We start from the raw sequence: 24,999 nt of genomic DNA on the forward strand, positions 1-24,999 counted from the left end.
TACTGAGGCACATATGTTTAACTTTAAGTCTTTAAAGCTAAGTCTGTAGGCTTTGAGATAGAATCAATGGAGCGATGATTCAAATGTTGGCAAAAATTCGGAAAACCGAAACTCATATATGAAAATATGGAAACAACTTAGATTAGAAGCTTGAAAAGTGCTTCTACGATTCTAATTAAATTTATAAATTATGTAAGCTGTCCATATAAACGCACACAGACACATGCACGCATACATATGTGTATGGTACACATACATCAAGGTTTTAAACATCAGATATCAAACGACCAAAATTCATATTGGTTTGTGAGTATGAGGAAATATCGGGGATATATAGTAGAAATATTAGGGGGGGTTATTCATTGGTGTAATTGGGGCAAATTGGGTTAAATTGCTCCAATAAGATAATTTTACCCAATGGGATAATTTGAGTGGGATAAAGTGGGGTAAGGAGTGGGATAAAGTGGGGTAAAAGGGGATAATGGGACAATTTGAGTGGGATAATTGGTATGACATCTTTTTATAATATAATATTTATAGATCAATTAAGTTCAAGTTTAACTTGATATTACATCAAATGATTAAATAAATAATAATTATAATATATAATAATATTATTTTTAAGATTATTTTAATATAAAATATTTAAAAAATATAATAATATTAATATTAATCAATCTTTGAATATTTTGATGTTTATTTTAACTATTATGCTATATTACCAAATTTTTTAATTGCAATAATTATTTAATCATTCCTACATTTATTACAATGACGACGATAAAGTCTAATTATTACAAATAAAGTCTTAATTATTTAATCATTCCTACATTTATTACAATGACGACGATAAAGTCTAATTATTACAAATAAAGTCTTATTACAATGACGATGATAAAGTCTAATTATTACAAATAAAGTCTTAGTCAGTAACATAAAATTCATCCTACAACAACAAATATTAATAATGACCAAAATTCCTTTGCTAAAGACTATATGTACATGTAAAATTTGGCACATAACATTATAAACTGGCTTTTGCCATTGAACACTATATTTTGAGCATAGTCATTAGTACTATCCAATCAATTCTTGAATATTAATTTGTTAAAATTCTTTTCATCATGCAAACATCACTCTGTTTCATTGAGTCATACTCACAAACACTTGGTTAGCATTAAAGTATGGTTAGCATTTCTTGCATATGACATTTACTTGCATCAAGCCATACTCACAAACATCTTATGACATGAATTAAAAAAAAAAGCTTCAATGTCATCATTAGTGCTCATCAACAATGCCACAAATTTGTTAAAGCTTGACCGCAACCAGCAGCATTAACATCCCAAAACCGGAAAAAGTTTACAAACAACAACAATAACACTAATAACATACATCAGTTTTTATTGAGAGATAAAGTAAAATTACACAAATATTTTAAGAATTAGGACCTTAATCCTTTTAAGAATCAGGACCTTAATATTAGACCAATGCTTTTCATTAAATCCAGTTTTGTACCAAGCAGAGGAGGGTTTGGCTTCGGTGGAGGAGGCGGCGGAGGAGGCGGCAGAGGAGGGTTTGGCTTCGGTGGAGGAGGCGGAGGAGGAGGGTTTGGCGTCGGTGGAGGAGGCGGAGGAGGAGGACAGAGTTTGGCGTGGCTGTTCTGCGTCGGAGGAGGGCGGCGGAGGAAGGAGGATTTGACGTCGGAGGCAGGGGCGGCGGAGGAGGGTTCTCAGCTGGAAGAAGAGGAGACGATGAGAGAGGGCAAGATTACCCATGTGGTTGTTCCAGCAAAAGAATTGGGACAATTTTGAGGGGGGTCTTGAGGAATGTATATATAGTTGGGGTAATTTTAGGGGAAGTGGGATATTTGTCCTCAAATTATCCCAACAAACCAATAACACCACAAAGTTTACCCCAGTTCCAATTACACCAATGAATAACACCAAAAAGTGGTGTTCCAAAAATTATTCCATTATCCCAATTTTTACACCAATGAATAACATGATGTGCATATATAGTATAATGTTTTAAAATATAATCTAAACATACTTAACAAAATCTAAGCATACAAAAATGTAAGTAGTATATGTCTAGGATCACTTAACAAATAATAGAAACTTAGTAAAAATACCAACTACAAGTTAGTTAAATAACTTTATATGGCTCATATTTTTGCTAAAAAATATTAAAGAATTTTGCAGAACTATATTGTTTGCGACAAGCCATGTAGAGGACATATTGGCTATTATATTAGCCATGTTGTGGATATGTCGTACAAAAATTGCCAAAAAGTGGGAAATGATATTGTGACCATGTCATTTTGTGACATGCCTTATAAAGGGATATATCGGCTATATTAGGGTTATTTAAAATGATGAAGCACATGCATATATATGTATATGCAAGTAGACATATGAACATACACACAGGTACACTCATGTTTTATAAACCACTTGCCATTTCTAGGTGCTGACCGAAGCGGCTAGCCCCCAAGCGCCTATGCCGACACTTAAGCGGGTAACACAGTCATTGTTAGCACAAAGAGGGGAAATATTCAGTTTAATTATTCAATATCTTATCCTTGCTATTTACCTCAAATAGTCTGCATAAGCGGTTTATGTTCCCCTAGGTGCTCCTTAGACCTAGGCGAATGATCTAAGTATCACTTAGGCCTAGGTGACCACGTATGTTGATGCGTACTTTTAGTTGGAGCTATAATTGTGCGGTACCCATACCCTGCACCGAAACTTTAGCGGTCACTTCTCTGATTTTTGCACACGCTTATTCAGTTGTGTACTCAATTACATAACACGTGTCTTAATTTAAAATGCTCGTCTTATACTTCTTGGACATATACCCTACACTTGACATGCAATCCTTGAAGCTTCTTGGATATAATTTGGGTTCGTTTCAACACGTACCTGCTTCAGAACTATGATTATAAAGAGCCTTTTGCATGTCAAGCTAAAAAACGATCTATTTTCTAATTTGTAGATTTTTATCATAAAAGAAACATATAAATGTTATAGGAACTTTATTTTATAGAACATGAAATGAAAGAAAACAATATTTCTATCGTGTAAAATATTGTTATACATACATGTATTTGTATTTGTATCCCTGTATCCTACATTTTACAACTATGTTGTGTCCCGCATGTGCACTCTATCCATGTACCTTAGGTGGGTGGCGAGACCACTTTTTAAAACAGTGAGATATGCACACATACACAAATACATGCACACCCGCAGACCCACTCACCCATCCGCCCGTACACAGCCCCAAACACGCACACACCCACACATCTACAGAAATGTATTTATAGATACTCACATTCGTAATAGATATACATGCACGTGCACACACATATATGTAATGTTCATATATACATGTATACAATACGTACATATAAACACGTGCGTGCACACAGAAATACACACCACACATACAGACATGTAAACACACATATTTCTACACACAAACACCCATTTGCACACGCGCACAAATACACATATACACACTATAAACTTACAAAATCATATACAGACATAAACTTAGACACAAGCACACACACATATACGCGCATGTAAACACACAAACACCAACATATAGTTATATTCACACATGTACATATGCATGAACACGTGCACATGCCCCCGTCCTGCCCCCGCTTTCTGCTTCTGCACATGCACACACATGCACGTTTATAGTAGGCAAAACAACCAGATTTTCTCCATCTTCCTCCTCAATCTTGTGTTTGTCTTCTTTTCTTGTTTTTTCCTTTTTTCTGTCTAGGGGTTGGTGATTCTGTTACTTTTTTTTCTTCTTTTGGGGGCTACAGTTGGTTGGTCTAAGGTGATCAGAGTTTGTAGAAACACGATTGTGAAGGTGAAGCCCCATTCAAGAAGATTCTAGAATAATGCAAATTAAAATTTATGTGAGGGGAAGGAAAGAAAATAAAATGTGTTTGTCTTCATATTTCTGGTTCTCTGCAGTTGCTGTGTAGTATTTGTGCTTCTTAAATCTTAAATTTACTATAGAAGTTTATGTTTCATATTTCAAGCCTCCTCACATAATGGGTGACATTTTTGTCGTCTTATTTCCTCTGATTCCAAAGTTTCATCAACTATATTTTAAATTTTTTCCCCAATTTTCTGATTCCATGTGTTTGACCTAGGTTTCTTCACTAAAAGCTGGTTCTTATCAAGAAATATTTAGCTTTTCTTTTGGTGGGTCAAGTGGTAATCTTCTTGCTGCTGGTTGTAATGCACAGGTACTACTATTTAAATTTTGTACACATTATCATATATTAATATTTGCAATTTGTTCTTGATTGTATAATGGAAATTGTAATTAGAGTCTATATGTCAGTTTGAAGATGGATCGGTCATATACTTCTGTTGGGAAATGGTCTGCTTAAATTTCTTTATCATTTTGTAATTTGTATTGGGTTGGTGAAGTTTTGAGCTGTGGTAGTGTCAAGGTTTTAAATAGCGGTTATCGGGGATTTATCGGACGGCCAAAATCCTTATCGGATAGCGGAAATCGGGGATATATCGGGGATAAGTAGTATTTATCGGAGTGATATACTGGATGATGTATATATATAATATGATAACTAAAAAATATAATCTAACCATACTTAATGAAATATAAACATACCAAAATGTAAATCATCATGTTTAGAATCACTAACCAATTATAGAAAGCAAAACTTGCATCTTGACTGCACGATGAAACTATTCGATTGCATAGCCTTACTTATCGGCCGATAATCCCGATAAAAAAACCTAACTTATCGGCCGATAAGTACCGATAACGCCGATAACTCCCCGATAACTTGCCAAAAACGATAACCGATTAAAAATCCAAGTTATGGTGTGCGCCTGGGGAGCGCCCCGTAGCGCCTGCCGCCTTCCGCAAGGCGTGTCTCAGTAAACAGGAGAATCCCAATTTTATTCAGTGGGGTATTGGGTACAAACCCACTTCCCACTTAAACCCGAAACCAAAAACAGAGATGTTAGGGTTATGTCGTAGTGTCGCTTCCTTCTTCCACTTTTTCTTTCGTTTTGTCCTTGCGGTCTTCACTCGGCAGCAACAAGCAGCAAAGGCGAGCGGCAATCGGCGACGACGTGATGCAATCGGCGACGAGCAGCAGGTACATTCTTCTTCTCCTTTCTCTTTGTTTTCTTTTGTTTTCCTTTTTTTTCTCCTCATTGATGTTTTTCTGGTCCTTTTTTCTTTTCGTTTTGCCTTCTCTCTTCGCCCTTCTTGCTGATATTCCCTATCCATTTGCAACTAAACTTAAAATATGAGTTTAATCTGAGTTTTTAGTTGTTGACTGTTAAGTGTAAACTGTTAAGAGTGAGTTTTTATTTGTTTGTCTTTAATTAAGTTCTTGATTGTTAATTGTTAACCGAGAGATTGTTGAGATTTGTGTTTGAGTCTTGATTGTTAATTGTTAAGAGAGAATAGAACTTGATGAATTAGTTATAGACTTATAGTATCTTTACTCTTTAAAGGTTCACTGCTTCAGTTCTTAATTAAGTTCACTCATCTAAACTTGATTTGATTTTATTGTTAACTAACTTACAAAAAGAGATTTAATGTTAACTAACTTACTCTTCCTAGCTGTTAGTTCTTAATTAATTTTTTTTTATTATTATCGCTCTTTGACTGTTAACTAACTTGATTTGCTTCAATGATTAAAACTTTATCTTGTGATTTGGTAGTATATATTTTATTTATCTTGAGTCCTTGAGATTTTCTATGTAAATTTCACAAATATATATATTTTTCATGCATCTTGTATATCTTTAAATTTTTTGTGGCCTGGAGTGCGCCTCGCTTCGCTCGGTCGCGCACATCGCATTGCGCCTCGAACACTGAGTTGTAGCGTTCTTCAGAAAAAGAGAAGAAAAAATAGTGCAACCAACCTTGTATCTAATTCTTCTTATTGTGTTTCTCAAATTTGTTGGAATCTACTGGTCTGTTATGTGATTTTGCTATCAATACCCCTAACTTTTGTCATTTAGTAAGGTACTATCAGATTTCAGTAGATACTTAAGTTGGCACAAAGTTGCATATGCTCTGTTGTAGATGCAACAGAAGACAAGGAGTCAATAGAGTTTTATCAAATTTTTTGCCAACAGCTTTATGGTCCGCAAAGGGTACATGAAATGTATACTTACTCGCTATATAGAAAACTGAAACTCGTACTGATGCAACACAGTATTGAATGATTGATGTATAGTACTCCACTTGATACATATCTATGTTTAACAGAAGGCATAGTCTCATTAGAGTTAACCATGTTGTCACAGCTACAGCTTTCTGTCCTACAGGGTGCATGAATTATAAATTTAATCAGCATATAAACCACTGAAATTGGTATTGATGCAACCCAGTATAGAATGTTATTCACTAAACTATGTGAATAGTGCCAGGAATCACTCATTCCGCTTCTTACTTAGTTGCAATTGTTGACTCCCATTTGTAGCTAAATGTCCTCAGAATATGTTCAAACAGGTTTGACCCCCATTTGTAGCTAAATGTCCTCAGAATATGTTCAGACAGGTTTTGATCTCATATTCTCATTAGATAGAAGCTCAAATAAGAGCCAACTAAAGATACTAAGTCAGTTTTTGGCTAACAAAATCCCAGAATTTCCAAAACTGTCTATGATGTGTTTGGATATAGAAGTTTGAGAGAAAGATAGAAAGTAGAGTTTGCCTGTTCTTTTCGAATGATATGTAAATTAGACAGAGAGCAATTCTAGGTGCTTTTGCAAATTTAATGGTCATACTTGTGGTGTGTCATGACATTAATTAGTTATTATTTTTTGTTTTCTTGATTTGGATAAAGTAAGAGGCAAACCCAGAAGCAACTAAAATTGCATGAACTTTTCTTTTGACCTAGAGGAAGAAAGCTTATGGAAAGTTATCCTATCTGGCAGGTGGTCGGGTCATAGCTTGTCTAGAAACTTTTGTTTCATATTCTTTCTGAAAGATGGCAAATATAGAAACCATCAATAATCCGTTAGAAGATTTTTTCAACTTTCACACCTCTCCTTCCAAATTCTATATGCCATGCATTTACTATTATGATAGCTGGTTGCGACATAATCTACTGCTAAAACCTTAATCTCCTTATCACATTTCTCCCCGTTTTAAAAGCTGCTATAATGTATTACAATCGGACCATCGGTTGATTGGATTTCTCACCGACACGTGCCCCTTGATATGCAAATTGTTTCACTTATATAAATCTGGATGACTTCATGATGTATCTGGCTAAAATTTGACTTTCTGGAGTTATTGGGTACCGATGGAGCTCAAATTGGTTCCAACTATCCATCTTGGAGGATACGTCTGTGTTTGGTTTGAGACCATCTTTTAGATTTTATTTGCAACTTCAGGTCAGTTCTTTAGTTAATTGATTATAATTGAGTAACTATTTAAAATTTATCCAGGGCTTTTGATGACCTCATATCTTCAGTGAATTAGTAGAAACATACTGCTCACACTTTAACATGGCTATCTATCTGATCTAGAAACTAATAGGCAGTGGCTGGTCCATGAACTTGTACATTGTCTTTTTGTTTGCAACTAATCACCTAGTACAATGCTGATCTTTCGATATGTCTTATTTTAGATATCATTGTAAAGTTTTGAAAACAGCACTTTTGTCCTATCACTTTAGTTGTACCCTTTGTACCCTATTAACTGTGTAGTAGATTCTTATTCTTTGCTGATATATTCATATTAATGTTAGGTTTTTGTGTTTTGACAGATATTGTTTTGGGACTGGAGAAGCAGTAAGCAGGTGGCATGCTTGGAAGAATCACACATGGACGATGTCACACAAGTATGTCTTCTAACTTCGAAACTCATGTAGTTGTTACATTTTTCTCCATGTGATAAGTCTGGATTCACTGAAAATATATAGGAGTCGAAACCTTGCTGAGTATATCAATGTCGTCTCTGTAATGTGATTTGTTATGGTATATGTTACTATGTATGTGTACTCTAAAAGTATCTGTGAGTAAGAATTTAATTATTTAATGTACAAATCACAATGTTCACTATTCGGTTTGATGTGTGTTCTCATTTTCTTAATAAAATATATTCATGATATGCTTATCCGTGACTCCTAATGCATTAATTAATCCCACGTTTGATACTCAAAACAGGAAAGTCCTCCTTCAGTACGCAACTACTTGTTTTGATACCCTTATTTATATATGTTAACTAGTGTTATCGAGGCGCAAGGCGCAATGCGGGGTGCAAAGGCCCCTTACGCGCACCATGCGCAAGGCGCACAACGATGCGCGCGCCTCATTGAATTGAGGCGCACAACTAAAACTAATATTTTTCAACATAAGACAAAGAAGCATATAAGCAATATGTTTATAAATTGTCACATAAAAAGACTAAGAAATATAATTTACCGACTAAATCACGAAAGAGTCTTAATTAGCATGCATAACATAGAGAAGTTCATAAGTTTTCACAAATCACAATGCAAGATAATCTTCAACATAAGCAAAAATCTATAAAACAGAACAAGCAAGTAACAAATAAGAAATATGTATTTTCATTTAAAATATGATATATGTATTTTTAAGTAACAATTAAGTGATTAACAAACATGACTATTCATAGTTTTCTAGTTAGCATTCTTAATTGCTATTTGCTAGTTAGCATGAAAAGATGAAGAATGGAGATAACAATTATATATTCACATGTTTATAAATTTCTAGTTAGCATGCTAATTAGAGAAGTTACAATTAGCAAACAAGTATACTAAATTACTAATTACTGTTTTTTTTATAGGTTAAACATGAAAAGATGAAGTATGGATTAGCAACTAGCAAGAAAGAGTCTATTACATGATGTAAATATGTAATATGTAAATTATTTAAAAAAACAGAAGAAAAAGTCTATTACATGATGCATGTGTCAAGCGCACACGAGGGCACGCACACGAGGCGCGCGCCTCGTGTGCGCTTGACACCTACGTCATGTAATAGATTCTTTCTTCTGTTTTTTAAAAATACTTTACATATTACATATTTACATCATGTTTCTGGCTTCAGTACGCAACTACTTGTTACTTGCTTGTTTTGTTTCATAGACTTTTGCTTATGTTGGAGATTATCTTGCATTGTGATTTTTGAAAACTTATGAACTTCTCTATGTTATACATGCTAATTAAGACTTTCTTGCTAGTTGCTAATCCATTCTCTATATTTTCATGTTTAACCTATAAAAAAGAAACAATAATTAGTAATTTAGTATACTTGTTTGCTAATTGTAACTTTATTCTCTAATTAGCATGCTAACTAGAAAATTATGAACATGTAAATATGTAATTGTTACCTCTATTCTTCATCTTTTCATGCTAACTAGCAAATAACAATTAAGAATGCTAACTAGAAAATTATGAACAGTCATGTTTTTTTAATCACTTAATTGTTACCTAAAAATACATATCATATTTTAAATGAAAATACATATTTCTTATTTGTTACTTGCTTGTTTTGTTTCATAGATTTTTGCTTATGCTGGAGATTATCTTGCATTATGATTTGTGAAAACTTATGAATTTCTCTATGTTATGCATGCTAATTAAGACTATTTCGTGATTTAGTAGGTGAAATTATATTTCTTGGTCTTTTTATGTGAAAATTTATAAATATGTTGCTTATATGCTTCTTTGTTTTATGTTAAAAAATATTAGTTTGAGTTGCGCGCCTCAATTCAGTGAGGCGTGCGCATCGTTGTGCGCCTTGTGCATGGTGCGTGTAAGGGGGCGCAAACGCCCCGCCTTGCGCCTTGCGCATCGATAACAATGGATCCAATCCTCATTATGTCTAGTGATGATTGAACAACATCATTACCTGGATCATTGGTTATCCCTAGATCTAATTAGATCATTCACAGTTGGTAACATGGTGCTAAATGCAATGCAGGACCAATGGTTTAAATACCGGATATTTGGAAAATATTGGATGGCCAAAATTAATATCAGATTGCCGATGTTGGGGAAATATCGGGGATATGTGACAAATATCAGAATGCCATAACAGATGTTTCTATATATAGGATAATGCATTGAAGTGTTATCTCAACATACTTAATGAAATCTAAACATACAAATGTAAATAATATATGTTTACGATCACTAGTCAACCTTGTAAAATGAGAAAATCATGATATCTTCAAAAAATTGTCAAATGCGGTTTACGATCACTAGTCTAACATGCAGCATTTTGTCTGATTTTTTAAGGCCAAAATGTCATTTGATATAATGAGAAAATCATGATATCTTCAAAAAATTGTCAAATGCGGTATATTTTTTTGCGAGAAACCATATAAAAGGATATATCAACCAATATATCGGCTAATGTATCAGCCATATCAGCGATATATTACCCAAAATAGCCAAATAGTGGTAAAGGATATTTACAGGCCATATCAGTTGCAGCAAGTCCTGTAAAAGGATATAACGGGCGATATATTGGGTCATGTTGGGGATATTTAAAACAATATGCAGGATATAAAGTCATTTTATGCTCACAACGTGGGAGGCGATGCATGCGCCCTAGGTTTAATTATCGGATATCAAGGAAACGTTTGGATGATCAAAATCCATTTCAACTTGCGGATATCAGGGATATATCGATTATATTATATCGGATTGCCATATTAGATGACGCACATATATAAGATAATGTCCTAAAATATAAGCTAGACATACTTAATGAAATCTAAGCATATAAAAATATAAATAATATACACTTAGTATTACTAATCACTTACAGAAACTTACTTAGGGAGAAGAATACTAATCACTTACAGAAACTTACTTAGGGAGAAGAACATGCTTGAATTTTTCTAAAAAACTTCGTAAAAATGTAATTTTTGTTAAAAACATTATAGAAATTTTGCACAATTATTCATCTTAACAAACAAAGCTTGCAGTATGAATTAGAAAAAAAATGTTATTGTCGGTGTTCTAAATGTCGAATGTTAAGGACATGTTGGACGGAAAATTCTAAATTGGATGGCAGATATTAGAGATAGATTAGAAATAATTAATAAATGTGATATCAAATAATGTGCATATGCATACATCATGGTGGTGGTCCTTCTAGAGAAAAATGGTTTCTTTTGCAAAGCTTATGTAAAAGAATTTGGTCTCAATTGAGCCTCAAATTTTCTACCTGTTTATTTACATAAAGCATATATTTGTTTGGGTTTTAGGCCTCAATTGAACCATAAATCCAAACCAATCTTCTAAAAGAAAAGACAAATCAACATCACAACATTTTGGCTGATTTTTGAGGCCAAAATGTCACTTGATATATCAGGAAAATTATGATATGTTGCCTAAAAATGGCTTAAAGTAAATTGGTATATTGTTTTGTGAGAAGTCATATAAAAGGACATATCAACTGCCAACATATCAGCTGATATAAAAACCATGCCGGGGGTATATTACTCAAATTGTGAAGAAAACTATAAGCATGTATCGGCCTTGGCCATGTCAGGAGAGATTTAAAACAAGTCATGAGCCTCAGTGAAGCGAGTCACGCACCATGAACAAAAACAAAATGTTTGCAATTTAAGTAGGAAGCTAGTGATTAATGTGATTTTACAAAAGTTTAATGTGTTATGCTGAGAGTAAACTGTTCATACCTTTTTAAACCTAAAAGAAAGTTGCAATCAATTATGCAACATAAATGTTACAAGTAAGGGCATTAGAAAGCTATGATTCTACCTTCTATAATTCACATACTAAACCATAAAATTGGAATTATATTCAAACTAAATCATAATTATGTGACCCATGGACTCATGAACAGTTAAAGAAGTCCACTGAACCATTCAAATCTTTAAGTCAACTGTACATAAATTTAAAAAAAAAGAAAAGAAAAGTGAGATGTATGATGTATTCATTACTAAATACAAAGTAGTATTAAAGAAAGAACAAACACCTAACTTGCTAAATATAAAGTAGTATTAAAGAAAGAACAAATACCTAACTTACTTGCCAAACTAAACACCCAAAACGGGCATAAAGCTAAACACAAAACAACTAAGAACACTCACTGAAAAGGGAGAAGAAAAAAACTCACCTCTCTCTATCGTTCAACATCATTCATTGTCCTTCGGCACTGTTTACCCATTGCTAGGTGCATGCCCGATGGTCAAGGAACAAAATGAGAAAAAAGGGAAGAGAAAGGGCTGAGATGAGGAGCACAATTTGAGGATAAGGGGACCCTCGAGCCATATTCCTGATCGCATGGGGATGAGTTTAATTGGGTTAGCGGGTAACGAGTAACAACTATACTTTTATAATTTTTTATTGTAATGTAACGGATTTAATTGTAAATTGGGTTTGTGGGTTTCAGACTCAATATTAATTAGATTTCTTTCTGTAATCTGAGGGAACACCCTAGTTGCGCCTTCATAGAGGTGGAAAGCTCTTTAGAGACATTGTTGGGTGCACCTTTTTATCGCGAAACTTCATTCAAGGCACCTTCTCGATGCTTGACCTTGAGCGCCCTTGACAACACTAGGTAGACAATTCCTAAGCAAGCCTTATATTTTAGTTCTTGAAATTATTTGCCAATAAAATGGGCAAAATCTGAAAAAAGTTTACATGCAACAATTTATCACCCTTCTATATTATTAGTGAAATGAGTTAAACTGATAAATACTAACATTTTTTCAATGATGTATTTCATTTTATTATTATTATTTTTTTTTGATATGTACTCATGTTAAACTAAACTAATTTATTCATGATTTTGCATCATGCAATATAATAGTGGCAGATACAGAAAAAAATGCTTATAGTGTCGAACGACAAGTATCTACTTACCTTAACGTAAAAATTGTAATTTATGAAGCTCAAGTACCGGACATGGGCAGATGTACATGTTAACTTTGTTTGTCTGCGGGGTCGGGTGTTTTCTTCTAAGCTCATAATCTGCCTGCTTATTTTTAGAATGTTTGCGCTCTAACCTTATATAATTACTAAACAAATTAGTTGCCTATTTGAATATAGCCTATTTAATTATGGAATTTAGCCATTCTGAATTCACAATTCAGCCTACCAAATGAAGTTCTGTTTGCCAAAAATGCTATTTCTAAACAGTTAGCTAAAATATATATGATCAGCCCATTTGTCAAGAATGCTATTTTCAAACAATGAGCTCAAGTGAGCTGACCCTTTTGAATCAAGGCCATTAGCAACCTAAAATGCAAAACTATTGATTAGCCCATCGTGAGTTTTGTCCTCTTTCGACTTGCTGGATCCCATTTTTCTCTCGATCCCAAAAATTTCGTGCTTTAATTCTCCCAAAGAGGCCGTCAAACTCTTGATGGCTTTGGGTTTTTGGGTTGCTAATGATAAAAATAGATCAGCTCATTTGAGTTGATTGTTTGAAAATATCGTTCTTGGCAAATGGGCTAAGTGGATGTATTTTAGCCAATTTTTTGGAAATAGCATTCTTGACGAACAAACTTCCATTTGACGTGCGGAAATATAAATTCAAATGGGCTACTAATTTATTTAGTGATTATGTAAGTAAATGTTAGGTTGCAAGGATTACAGAACTATGGGGGCATATCGTAAGTTCAGACAACTTTAAAAGGAAATTTTCATATTCGTAGGGGTACTGCTCCCCCCCCGCCCCAGCACACGACACACACACAAATGGTAACGAGTACATCCACTCTGTTATATACATTTGTACATGGATGTGTATCCTGTCATATTAAGTTGTTCTTACTTGTGCAGATGCACTTTGTTTGTGCTGTTCTTGTTATACATATGTAGCTGATGAGTCCTATAGTTGAATTTTTAAAAATTATTTACGTGATTCAGGCTGTAGATTTTACACCATAGTATTTGTAATTATATGTTTTTGGTTATTGATAGGTACACTTTGCTCCAGATCAGCAAAGCAAGCTCATTTCTTCTTCTGTTGATGGTTTGTTATGTCTTTTTGATACTAATGGGCAAATTGATGACGATAATCATTTGGAATCAGTAAGCATCGACATTTACTTGATGCACTTTTAATTTACTTGCTTGCTATGGCCTCTGTGCATAGCTTGGATTGGAATATTGTAAAGTGAATTAAAGATCATCGTGATAAGAAATTTAATAATCCGTCTGGCACTTACAATGCCAATTTATTGCCCATCTGTAAAATATTCTGTGTCATGTAGAGCTCATTTTCTGCATATTGATGTTTCTGAGACATTTGTCATATTCATCTTCGAAACGATTCATGTTTAAGCTTACATTGTTAAATTGAATAGAAACCAAACATCTTTGCTTTACTTCTGCTGTATTTTATTTTTTTAATTTTTTTGTTTGTTTTTGAAATGACCATTTCAACCCCCACTTTGTATGCTGGATGCTACGCAGGTCACATAATTAAAAAGATTTAGCCTAATCGCAAATTACCTGGATCTAATAAATCATTTGTGACTGTCTGAAACAGATTTCATTAAATAAATCATCCTGCACAGTAATCATCATCACCAAAACTTAATTTCCCCTGAAATTATAGAATTTTGTTCACGTAGACATTCACAGTTTTTTCATCAATCATCATTATCACGCACATGGATACCCAGGCCACACTGAGCTCTGAGGCCTTCTGAGCATGGAGACATGACCTAGAGCACGAAGTGCTTATTTAGATTTTATTGTGTGTAATTGTGAGGACCACGACTGTTAAAAATATTATTGTGGGTCTTCTGGCTGTGACCATCACTCATAAAATAATAAATGTGTTTTTATTTAGATTTTATTTTTAAGCTATTTTCATTTCCTCTATCTGCTTATCAATGGACCACCATTTAGAGAAGTCAAGTGTTGATCTTGAGGTGTAGATGGATTTGTATTTTTTGAGACTAGGGTTTATTATCTGAATCTAATAGCAGCTCTAATTGTAACTCTACAGGTAATGAATGTGGGAACATCCATTGCAAAAGTTGGGTTCTTTGGACAGAGGAATGAAAAGCTATGGTGTTTGACTCACATTGAAACGTTGAGGTAATGTTTCAATCAATTAGAGCAGAGGCTTTCCTAGATTTTTTGTTTTTGTCTTCAAGTTAAACTGCAATAGTGAAACAAAGCAGGGTTAGTATTCACATGAGTGTTTCTGAGGCTATTTTGAATTCTAGTTTCTTTTGACTCGTCGTTTTGATATTCTTCTTTTTGTTTAATGCCTTGATCTTTTTCTAATGTATAATAAGTAATAGTAGTCAACATTAAAATGCTAATCTGAACTAATTACTGCTACTTTCTCCAGTATCTGGGATTGGGAAGATACAAGAAGAGAAGTCAACTTCGAAAATGCTCGCTCATTGGCTTCTGATAAATGGAATCTAGATGATGTATGCTTCTTACCTTCTCTAGAATATTCACAGAATTTTTTACCGATTCATTAGTCTTCTAAATCCGCTAGTCCTTTTAGAAGCATTGATGGTATTAGCATTTCACAAGCTTAATGTACTCGCATCTTAGACATCAGTTTTTCATTCATTTCAAATGTTTTAAAAAGCTGACAGCTTAAACTGAGGCATTTGATCCATGGATAAATGACGACTCTCAAGAGAAATGCATATGCTTCGTGAATTTTTAAATTCATGTTATTTTATTTTTTTAACAATAAATACACTCACCACATATGCATTATGAAAATTGTCTCTGGAGCAAGGATATTCTATTAAAACCCAATATAAACTGTCTTGGTGTTTAAATAAGCAGACTTCTGATGAAAGGGGAGGGTAACACCTTCATTCTAAATTTCTTCATTTATTAGTTCATCCATGGTTCTTTGAATTGTAGAAAAATCACGTGTTGTTGCTGTTTTTCAATTATCTTGTACTTCATTGCAGCCAAAATCTCTTCCAACTTATTTGAAAGAATACATCCCCCAGTTGCTCTTCAATGTTGAGCATTGACTACGCCCATATTACTTTGTACTTTACGCCATTTGTAAAAGTAAAGATTCCTCTGTAGTTTTCATCCTTTAATTTTTTTATTATAAAATATCTCCATCACAATTGTGGTTTGTATTAGTAATTTGAATATGTATGTTACTTGTTGAACCTTGTTGAGAAGATTCGGATGAGTTTTTACTTTTTAGCTGCTTGATATCTTAGCTGGTCTAGTTACCTATGGATGAAGGGTGAAGTATTAGAGGACTACTTCACTATTATTCCAAGTCCACCTAGAATCAAGGTTGTGTCTTCCATCTGAAGCTAAAACTTATTTTTTGGAATTTTTGAGGATAGATCCAAAAAATCAACATTGTGGTTGTCATTGTATAAACATGGTGGTAATGATTGCATCACCACCCTGTCCTCTTTGTCATCTACATTAAGCGTGAATATAATAAATGTGCCACCTTTTAACAAACATAGTGTTTTCAATGGTTTTAAAATAAATTACAAGCTAGAATCCATTTTCCGCTCTCATCTCTTATTTGACAATATACTGCAGATTGACTATTTTGTCGATTGCTACTACTCTGGCACCGACGATCAATTATGGGTAATCGGTGGCACAGGCTCAGGGACGCTGGGCTACTTTCCCATAAACTCCAACTCTCCTTCAACAATTGGGTCACCGGGGGCCATTCTTGAAGGTGGCCATTTAGGGGTCGTGAGGGCTGTGTTACCCGTTTCAAACATGAATGGGAGCCTTGCACAGAGCAAAGGCATCTTTGGGTGGACTGGCGGAGAGGATGGACGCCTTTGTTGCTGGCTGTCAGATGAATCGTCTCAATTGAATAGGTCGTGGATAACTAGTGCCTTGGTTGTCAAATCTCCAAGAAGTCGCGGCAAGAATCGACACCATCCATATTGATAGTCGAAATGCTGTATACTGTTTACTTGCAGTATTAGTCGAGTATGTCCTTGGCTGTATGTTGTAATATAGAGGCGTATGGTTTGGAGTGCTGGAGAACTATTGACCCTAATTATGAAAATTCTTGACACCTATCCTAATAGAGCGTTGACAAGACTATTGTAATAGACAAGATTATTGTAATAGAGCATAGGCTTATGGTTTTGATTCTAATTTGGAGTTTGTTATATGAAAATTTATTCTGATAGAGCGTAGACAAGATTATTGTAAACGAAGTGTTTTGGAAACTTGCTCATCGAGGAACCGTGAAAACCCAGGGGCTGCTGTCAGTTCGAAATGGCTTGGGTTTAATTCTGGGGATCATGAGGTATCTTGGTCAGCCATCAACAAATGATGGTCTAGGGCATGTTTGGTAACCGGTCAAATTGGCTTATAAGTATTATAAGTAGACCATGTTTGGTAACCGGTCAAATTGGTTTATAAGCCACTTTTTAGCCACTGTAACGTGTTCAGCAACCGACTTGTTTTGGCTTATAAGCTCACAAAAATAAACTTCCTTAACCTAGCTTATTTTTAGTGGTTTATAAGCCATATAGTTTGACCAAGTAAATGTAAAGTGTGTACCCTTTAACATCTGAAATGATTCCAAAGTCTTCGATGTTTAAATTTAGAGTCGTGTCTAATTTGGTTATTTAACAATAGTAATGGATTATGATCCACTCATTTGCTAAAAACTCCTCTATTAAAAGCGGCTTATAGTCTATTTTTTTTTCCATACACTTCGGCTTGCAATCTACTTAGCTTATAATTCATTTGTGGATTATAAGTCAAGTTCCCAAAGGTCTATCATTATTGTTGACTGGTTCAACTTCTGTTTGTCAACTGTGTGGTATGGTTTTGAATCTTTTGATGCGTCAGGAACCACCTTAAATCATAACGAGGACAGACATTTTACGGCCTTGCATTCAAAGGGGTCAAAATACACGCTTATGGAGAGAAGCAAGATGATTTGAGGGAAAATAGATCTCAGAATGACTTCATTTGCTCTAAATATTTTTGCATATGATTCCACCAATTTTTTTTTTAAAAGCATAAGATGCTCTATTGTCAACAATCATTCTTAAGGTAATTAAGCCAAAATTATTAAAATCTATTTAAGCCAGCAGTAACTAGTACAAGTATATGAAGGCAAAAGAAACTCCTTACGTAGACAATATTATCTGAGTCCTGGATGTCTTCAGTATTTGCACGGCATGATATCAGAAGAAAAGTTCATATATACATACAAACTACGGAGTCTTAGATAACTCGCGCACAAAAAGGGGAAAAAAAAGAAGCAGCAGCAGCTCTAAAGATCTGCGCTTAAGAGCATAAATACTGATGTCGAGACCTGATCTAACAAGATCTCTTCGGAAGTTCGTTTGCTGTGACAAAACGTTACCCACTTCAAAGTCTCAAGGATTAATCGCGAAGCTCGTCATGGATCGTTCTTTCAAATTTAAATGGAATTTTTCCTGGCATAACCTGCAGATATAACACGGCAGGGGTCAAAGACTAAATAATATTAAATCAATGAAAAATCTTTTATCCTTCATAGAGAATCGAGGCATACGAAAGTATCCCCCTTAAAGTAACCTTAAAGTTGGAAGTTACACAGATAATACTTTCAAAATGTCACAAAACCCTCCTTAAGTTCTCAGAAAACTCCCTTCAGCTTTAAACAATTTTCAGAGACAACAAACCGCACCGCCACTCCCCCCAAAAAAAGCTCCCCATTAACTGTGAATGTCAGAAAACCCCAAAAATGTGTTTTCCACATGGAAATGGGTTTTACTGTTATTTATGGAAACGAAACAAACTCGCACGTAGTAAAGACATCGAAACTAGAAAAAGGTGATCATAAACTTTGAAGATGCAGTGCCAGAAAAGATTAGAAACAATTTCGATCATCCAGTATCCAACATAAATAAAATTTGTATTCACATTAGTACTAAAGGTGCCAATATTTTGTTACAAAATATGCAAAAGAAAACAAGATGATTCAGAAATGAAGAGAGAAAAAAACTTATTGAGATATAGCAGATGCACATCGTCTTCTCGATACCCCGAAAATAAACTATTACAGTATCAAAAACTCAACAGAGAAGCTGCATAAAAATTATTACACAGAGGAAATGTATGCAAAAGGATTGTAAAGACTAAAAGAGTTACAACCCAATAGATCAAAAATTGTCAAGAGTCGAAGGTGTGAGGTTCTTTTCACCCATGTTTTGAAGCTTTACTTGAATAGAACCTCATTTCAAGGAAGGAGTAAGCTTGTTTTTCAACTCTTTTAAACACATAGAAAATTGGGTAATCATTGAATCAGATAAAGCATTTAAGCATACATAATTAAAATACATATCATTGAGCACTGAAAACAATTATAAATTGCACAACATCCAGCAAATATTAAAATAATAATAATAATACAAGAACAATTGAGAACAGATGAATTACCAGATCGGAGACAATATCTGTGCATGTTATAAGAATGGTTATGATGATCCTGAGTTCTCGCCTTGCAAAGAATTCCTACCAAATAGTTCTTTTTCAGAATTCTAGATTAACAATAAGAAAATCAATGGAAAATTTTGTCTACTTCAGGATAAGTTACAACCCAATAGATCAAAAATTGTCAAGAGTCAAAGGTGTGAGGTTCTTTTCAACCATGTTTTCAAGCTTTACTCGAACAGAATCTCATTTCAAGGAAGGAGTAAGCTTGTTTTTCAACTCTTTTAAACACATAGAAAATTGGGTAATCATTGAATAAGATAAAGCATTTAAGCATACATAATTAAAATACATATCATTGAGCACTGAAAACAATTATAACTTGCACAACATCCAGCAAATGTTAAAAAAAAAAAATACAAGAACAATCGGGAACAGATGAATTACCAGATCGGAGACAATATCTGTGCATGTTATAAGAATGGTTGTGATGATCCTGAGTTCTCGCCTTGCAAGGAATTCCTACCAAATAGTTCTATTTTCAGAATTCTAGATAAACAATAAGAAAATCAATGGACAAAATTTTCTACTTCAGGATAATTACCTTTGCATAGATACTTTTTACCACTCTTTGAAGACTTTAATCTAAAGTTTCTGCTTTCATCTTCTTTGAGATCTATTACGAGTTTCTCTATATTTTCATTGCCTTGAGACTTCTCACCAATCTTCGAAGACCTTAATCTATAGTTTCTGCTTTCATATTCTGTGAGATCTATTGCAGGTTTCTCTATTTTTTTATTGCCTTGAGGCTTCTTGTCAATCTTCATCGACCTTAATCTATAGTTTTTGCTTTCATCTGCTGTAAGATCTATCACGGGTTTCTCTATATTCTCATCAACAATGTGGCACACACCATTTTCGGTAAGAAGAAATTTGCGATTGACCACCTCTAAAGCAATAGCATCCTCCAAAGTATCCCAAGAATAGCTTTTTTCTGAAGTATACATTGCGTTGGTTTCATCTTCACTGCTTTCATCTTCTTTGAGATCTATTACGAGTTTCTCTATATTTTCATTGCCTTGAGACTTCTCACCAATCTTCGAAGACCTTAATCTATAGTTTCTGCTTTCATATTCTGTGAGATCTATTGCAGGTTTCTCTATTTTTTTATTGCCTTGAGGCTTCTTGTCAATCTTCATCGACCTTAATCTATAGTTTTTGCTTTCGTCTGCTGTAAGATCTATCACGGGTTTCTCTATATTCTCATCAACAATGTGGCACACACCACTTTCGGTAAGAAGAAATTTGCGATTGACCACCTCTAAAGCAATAGCATCCTCCAAAGTATCCCAAGAATAGCTTTTTTCTGAAGAATACATTGCGTTGGTTTCATCTCCACCCAATTTCTTTGCAATATCACAAGGCATTTCAGTTAGAGGAAGAGGGATTTTAGTGGCAGCCAAATGTTCTTCAGAACTTTTGCTGATGACAACATGGCTAACTGTGTTATTAACATGCCCGGAACTTTTCTCAATTGTTTTCTGCACTTTCAAGTTACTTGTAGAAGTTTTTTCTTCACTTACTTTCTTCAGTGCATGACGATTGTCAGTTTTGCATCCTAGCCCATAAACTTCCAAAGTCTTGTCAGTTACCTTTCTTTTGACTCCAGTACTCTTGTTGTTTCTTTTCTCATTCACAATAGGACTGACTTTGTTGGTGTAAATTTTACCCACATGCTCTAAACCTTTGTCATTTGTTTTCAGCACTTTCAAGTTACAAGCAGAAGCCTTTTCTTTCCCTGCTTTGTCAATTTTGCTTCCAAATCCTGAATCTCCAAATGTTTTCTCAGTTGTCTTTCTTTTAATTCCAGTCCTCTTTGTGTTTCTTTTCTCATCAAAGTCTATAATCTCACAAGTGCTCAAACCAAAGATTCGGACTCTAAATACAAATTTCTCTATCAACTTGAGCACTATAAACTGCCCATAATTTATAGAGTGATCAAGCACAAAATCATCCCACCCTTCACAAAAAGCCAAGCGGCCGTCGACCACAGATAACTTGACCCTCCAAGATTGACCAGTTGAATCTCTGAGAATCACGGTTTGCTTATCCGAGCATCCAATTGTCTTCGTGAGTTTCAGAGGAATGTGCTGCATGTAATGAAAATAGGACTATAATCATAATGTTATTAGCATCATTAAGTCAAGAAGTGTAGAATCCATGAGAAGGATTGATCAGCAGTTAGCACTAGCGCCAAATTTCTCTTTTCAACTGGAGATTGATTGCAGAAAGGAAAGAACTAAATAGATAACAGAAAATCTCCCGATGGACCGTAGGAAACCTAGTTAGGTTTTAAAAGTGATAGTTTATCCCCTCATTTTAACTCCTAGTCAAATAATCATCAAAGTTCTTATTGCAACCATCAATTGTTAACATGATAACCAAATTTATGTTTAGAGTAAATTTCGAAAAAACTACCATCAACTATTTTTAAGGATTTAGCACAAAAATGCCATGCATTGTTTTTATTAAAGAAAATATCACAAAACCTTAGAAAATTAGTCATGGATTAAACAACATGACTTCAACGTAGGCTACCATAAATTTGGGGTTAATTTGATCCCCTCCCCCTAACCCAACCCCGCCCTGAAGGAACGAGAGAGTATTTCTTTGGGGCTCCGATGGAGATTGTAGTGTGTTCAGAGGAGAAGATTTCCTCTCTATTTATGAGCATTGCCTCTCCACCTGCGTCCCCAAAAATCAGCCCACTATCTCTCTAAACCCTTCTCTCCGTAAGACCCGATCTCCAACAGAAGAAATCCCAGAACGTGAGATATTCCCAACAACCGGGTCGGATTCTTAATGGGTCGGGTTACAGATTTGGCCCATGAGGCCAAAACCACTTACACGCCCCCAATCCCCTGACCCAAAAAAAACTTTGGGAGTTTGGCACATACACCGCACCACCCGTAACTTTTTTCCTCACAAAATCCCCATAAAATGCGGGGTATCTCACAAAATTCAAAATTCCTATGAAGTTAAAAATTTTATCACCAGACCCCTCTGCGTCTAATTGGCAATAACTAAAATGTGTGCTAAGGTAAGTAGAGTTTTTTGTCAGTACATAGTAGGGGTCTTTGAGTTTGGAATTTGCAGTGGCTTTGACTAAGTACCTTAAGTATCAGTTTTGTTTACTGATAAGGGTCGAGTTGGAGTCATGACACATTTGGTATTGAGGGCATGTTGGTACATTTCCATAAAAAAAGAAAACACAAAACCATGATGAAAACCATTTCAGAACATTTCAAAGGGTTTCTCATATTTGATTTATTTGGTTTGTTCCACCATGAAATCATAGGCTGAAAAGCATTATTTTTCCATTTCTTGGGTTAGTTTCAACATCCAAAAATAATAAAAAAATCTGACCCATTTCAGCCACTTTAATCACTTCGGGTCTCGAAAAGATGAGTGAGACAATATTTTATTACTCATTAAATACATTTTCCATTCATTTCACTCACTTTGGGTCTGAAATGTTCTACAAATTCTGACATGGCAGCACATTTCACATCTCCATTTCTTTAAATCACTCAACGAACCAAACACTAGAAATGAAAATTGGTAGAAATCAAAAACTGACGTGGCTGTGTTGTTAGATTTCAGAAGCTCCATTTCATTTCTTTTTTTTTTTTTTTTTGTTTCATTTCTTTTTTTTTTTTTTTTGAGCAAACAACAACCCCTGAATAAAGCCTACGGTTAATACCCACCCCCCGGAAACCCAGAAAAAAATGAAATGTCCTTGAGAGAAAAAACTCAATTGGGAGGTGGGGGTACGTTTGTGAGTAAAAGGTAAATGACTAAATATTTTAGTTCTTGCCAATTATATGAACAAAAAAAAAATGAAATGTCCTTGAGAGAAAAAACTCAATTGGGAGGTGGGGGTACGTTTGCCCGTAAAGGGTAAATGACTAAGGGCCCGTTTGGTTGGTTTATTTTGAAGGGGAAAGCTGTCACGGATGAGACATCTGTGGCAGCTTTCAGCCACTTTCCCCCTCAAAAACGAGCAACTAAACGGGCCCTAAATATTTTAGTTCTCGCCAATTATATGAACAGGGGAACGGTGAGAAAAATTTAAACTTTAGGGGATGGGGGTTGTTCAACACCCCAAAGTTCAGGGGGTTTAAAGAGATTAAAAAAGTGTAGGGGTGTTATGTGCTAAACCACTTAAAGCTCTGGGGTTTTTGTGAAATTGACCCATGAATGTCTCAGATAATAGCACTAAATCACACCAGGAAGCTTACACTATCGTCAAATATCTATCGGGTAGTCTTATTTATTATCATAAAACAATCATATTACAATACGCGGCAAAATTTTCGCTGATTTAAAAAAAAAAAGCATGTTATATTTTCTCTAGTGCAGATACTTAGGGTGGTTTAGTTACCCAACTTAGATTCTAAAGGTAATCCAAACGAAAAGACTAAAACAACAGAAAATAGAAGCAAAAGAAATAAAAAGCTACCAGAAAACGTTTGAAGTCTCCAAGCATGATCTTGAAGAAGGAAGAGGGAATCTGGTCATGGGTCTTGGAGAAATCAGCAGCTCTTCTCTCCATTCTTCTCCTCTTTCCTTTCTCCATTGGCTTAGTTAGAACCAAGGAGTTGTCAGGTGAAGCGTCTCATCGTTAGATTTCCTCATAAAAAAGTGGCAGGTTTTTTATTCTCTTCTGCGTTTGTACCTGCTTTTTTTATTAATTTTTCTACTTTGGGCCATTGAATCTTCCTTCTGTTTGGTCTCGAATGCGAAAAGACGCTTGACTGATTTGACAGGAAATAAATAGACAACCGTCGTGACGTTTTAAAAGTTAAGCCGGTTATCTGCGAAAATGCTGAAACTTAAGGGGGTTACTCTGAAATTTCCCTTTCTACGTTCAATGTCTGAGGTTTTTCCCCGTACTTGACTATGAAGATATTCATACAGGGCGAATGATGTGGCATTTTCTATTTAATGAGATCTAAATATATTCTGTATCTAGATGATTCCGCATCCATTTTACCCAACGCTTGGACATATTAGAGATGAGCTTTCTGAAAAGGGCGAAGATAATTTTTAATTTGTGGGACGAAGAATAACTACTTAGCTGCTTAAGAAGTATGACTCATGTCACTAGCTAGGACATCCTAATTCAAACAGACCCAAGAGGATATATTACGATCAAAGTACAACATGATTCAAATATTTTAAATTTGTTTACTCAACTTCATATTGTTATATCGCCGTTTTTACATGTTTATTTGCCCTTAGTTTACATATCATTGCAAATAATTCATTATATATCATGCTTGCTAGGATATTTATTGATTACTTTTAAATTGGCATTAATATCGGATTAGATTAGCATTCACCATATTCACCCCCCTCTAGGGCGCTTTTCACTTTCTTCATGTATTTACTAGAACTAGTATGGTGCACGTGCGTTGCACGTGTATTTAATTTTACGTTTAATTTTTGTGATGATACTTTTTGTGTGTGTGAACTATCCTTCGAAATGATCATCCTGAGTAATTTCAGAAAACTCAAATACAAAAAAGTACCAATCAT

At 34.7% G+C, this 24,999-nt stretch overlaps 2 protein-coding genes across 4 annotated transcripts in view; one reads left to right on the plus strand and one right to left on the minus strand.

Moving 5' to 3' along the window:
• LOC109830712 (WD repeat-containing protein 89 homolog) overlaps nucleotides 1–17,160 on the plus strand; it is a 21,162-nt gene extending 4,002 nt beyond the window's left edge. Inside the window, exons 4-9 of one of the 2 annotated variants that reach the window (XM_020398073.1) lie at nucleotides 4,181–4,276; nucleotides 7,795–7,869; nucleotides 13,957–14,067; nucleotides 14,993–15,084; nucleotides 15,344–15,428; nucleotides 16,540–17,160. In XM_020398073.1, coding sequence (XP_020253662.1) covers nucleotides 4,181–4,276; nucleotides 7,795–7,869; nucleotides 13,957–14,067; nucleotides 14,993–15,084; nucleotides 15,344–15,428; nucleotides 16,540–16,905 — 825 coding nt within the window. In that variant the 3' untranslated portion in view covers nucleotides 16,906–17,160. The remainder of the gene's footprint in view (nucleotides 1–4,180; nucleotides 4,277–7,794; nucleotides 7,870–13,956; nucleotides 14,068–14,992; nucleotides 15,085–15,343; nucleotides 15,429–16,539) is intronic. The other variant, XM_020398074.1, reaches the window with a different exon arrangement.
• LOC109829509 lies at nucleotides 18,070–24,050 on the minus strand. Of its 2 annotated transcripts, XM_020396603.1 has the most exons (5): nucleotides 23,921–24,050; nucleotides 20,003–21,548; nucleotides 19,846–19,920; nucleotides 19,405–19,479; nucleotides 18,070–18,429 (listed from the first exon to the last, which is right to left on the minus strand). In XM_020396603.1, the coding sequence occupies exons 1-5, from the start codon at nucleotides 24,035–24,037 to the stop codon at nucleotides 18,404–18,406; spliced, it is 1,839 nt and encodes a 612-aa protein (XP_020252192.1). In that variant the 5' UTR covers nucleotides 24,038–24,050; the 3' UTR covers nucleotides 18,070–18,403. The 2 variants fall into 2 exon arrangements, with proteins under 2 accessions (XP_020252192.1, XP_020252193.1); XM_020396604.1 differs by lacking the exon at nucleotides 19,405–19,479.

Source organism: Asparagus officinalis, chromosome 2 (genome assembly GCF_001876935.1).
Source record: "Asparagus officinalis chromosome 2, Aspof.V1, whole genome shotgun sequence".
Classification (NCBI taxonomy): domain Eukaryota; kingdom Viridiplantae; phylum Streptophyta; class Magnoliopsida; order Asparagales; family Asparagaceae; genus Asparagus; species Asparagus officinalis.

Bases quoted from the DNA above. Each gene is read 5' to 3' on its own strand.
- LOC109829509 (XM_020396603.1), bottom strand. From the start codon at position 24,037: ATGGAGAAAGGAAAGAGGAGAAGAATGGAGAGAAGAGCTGCTGATTTC. The intron at 21,549-23,920 runs GTAGCTTTTTAT...CATTACATGCAG, and splicing joins GAGACTTCAAACGTTTTCTG to CACATTCCTCTGAAACTCAC. The intron at 18,430-19,404 runs GTAATTCATCTG...TTATATCTGCAG, and splicing joins CAGATATTGTCTCCGATCTG to GTTATGCCAGGAAAAATTCC.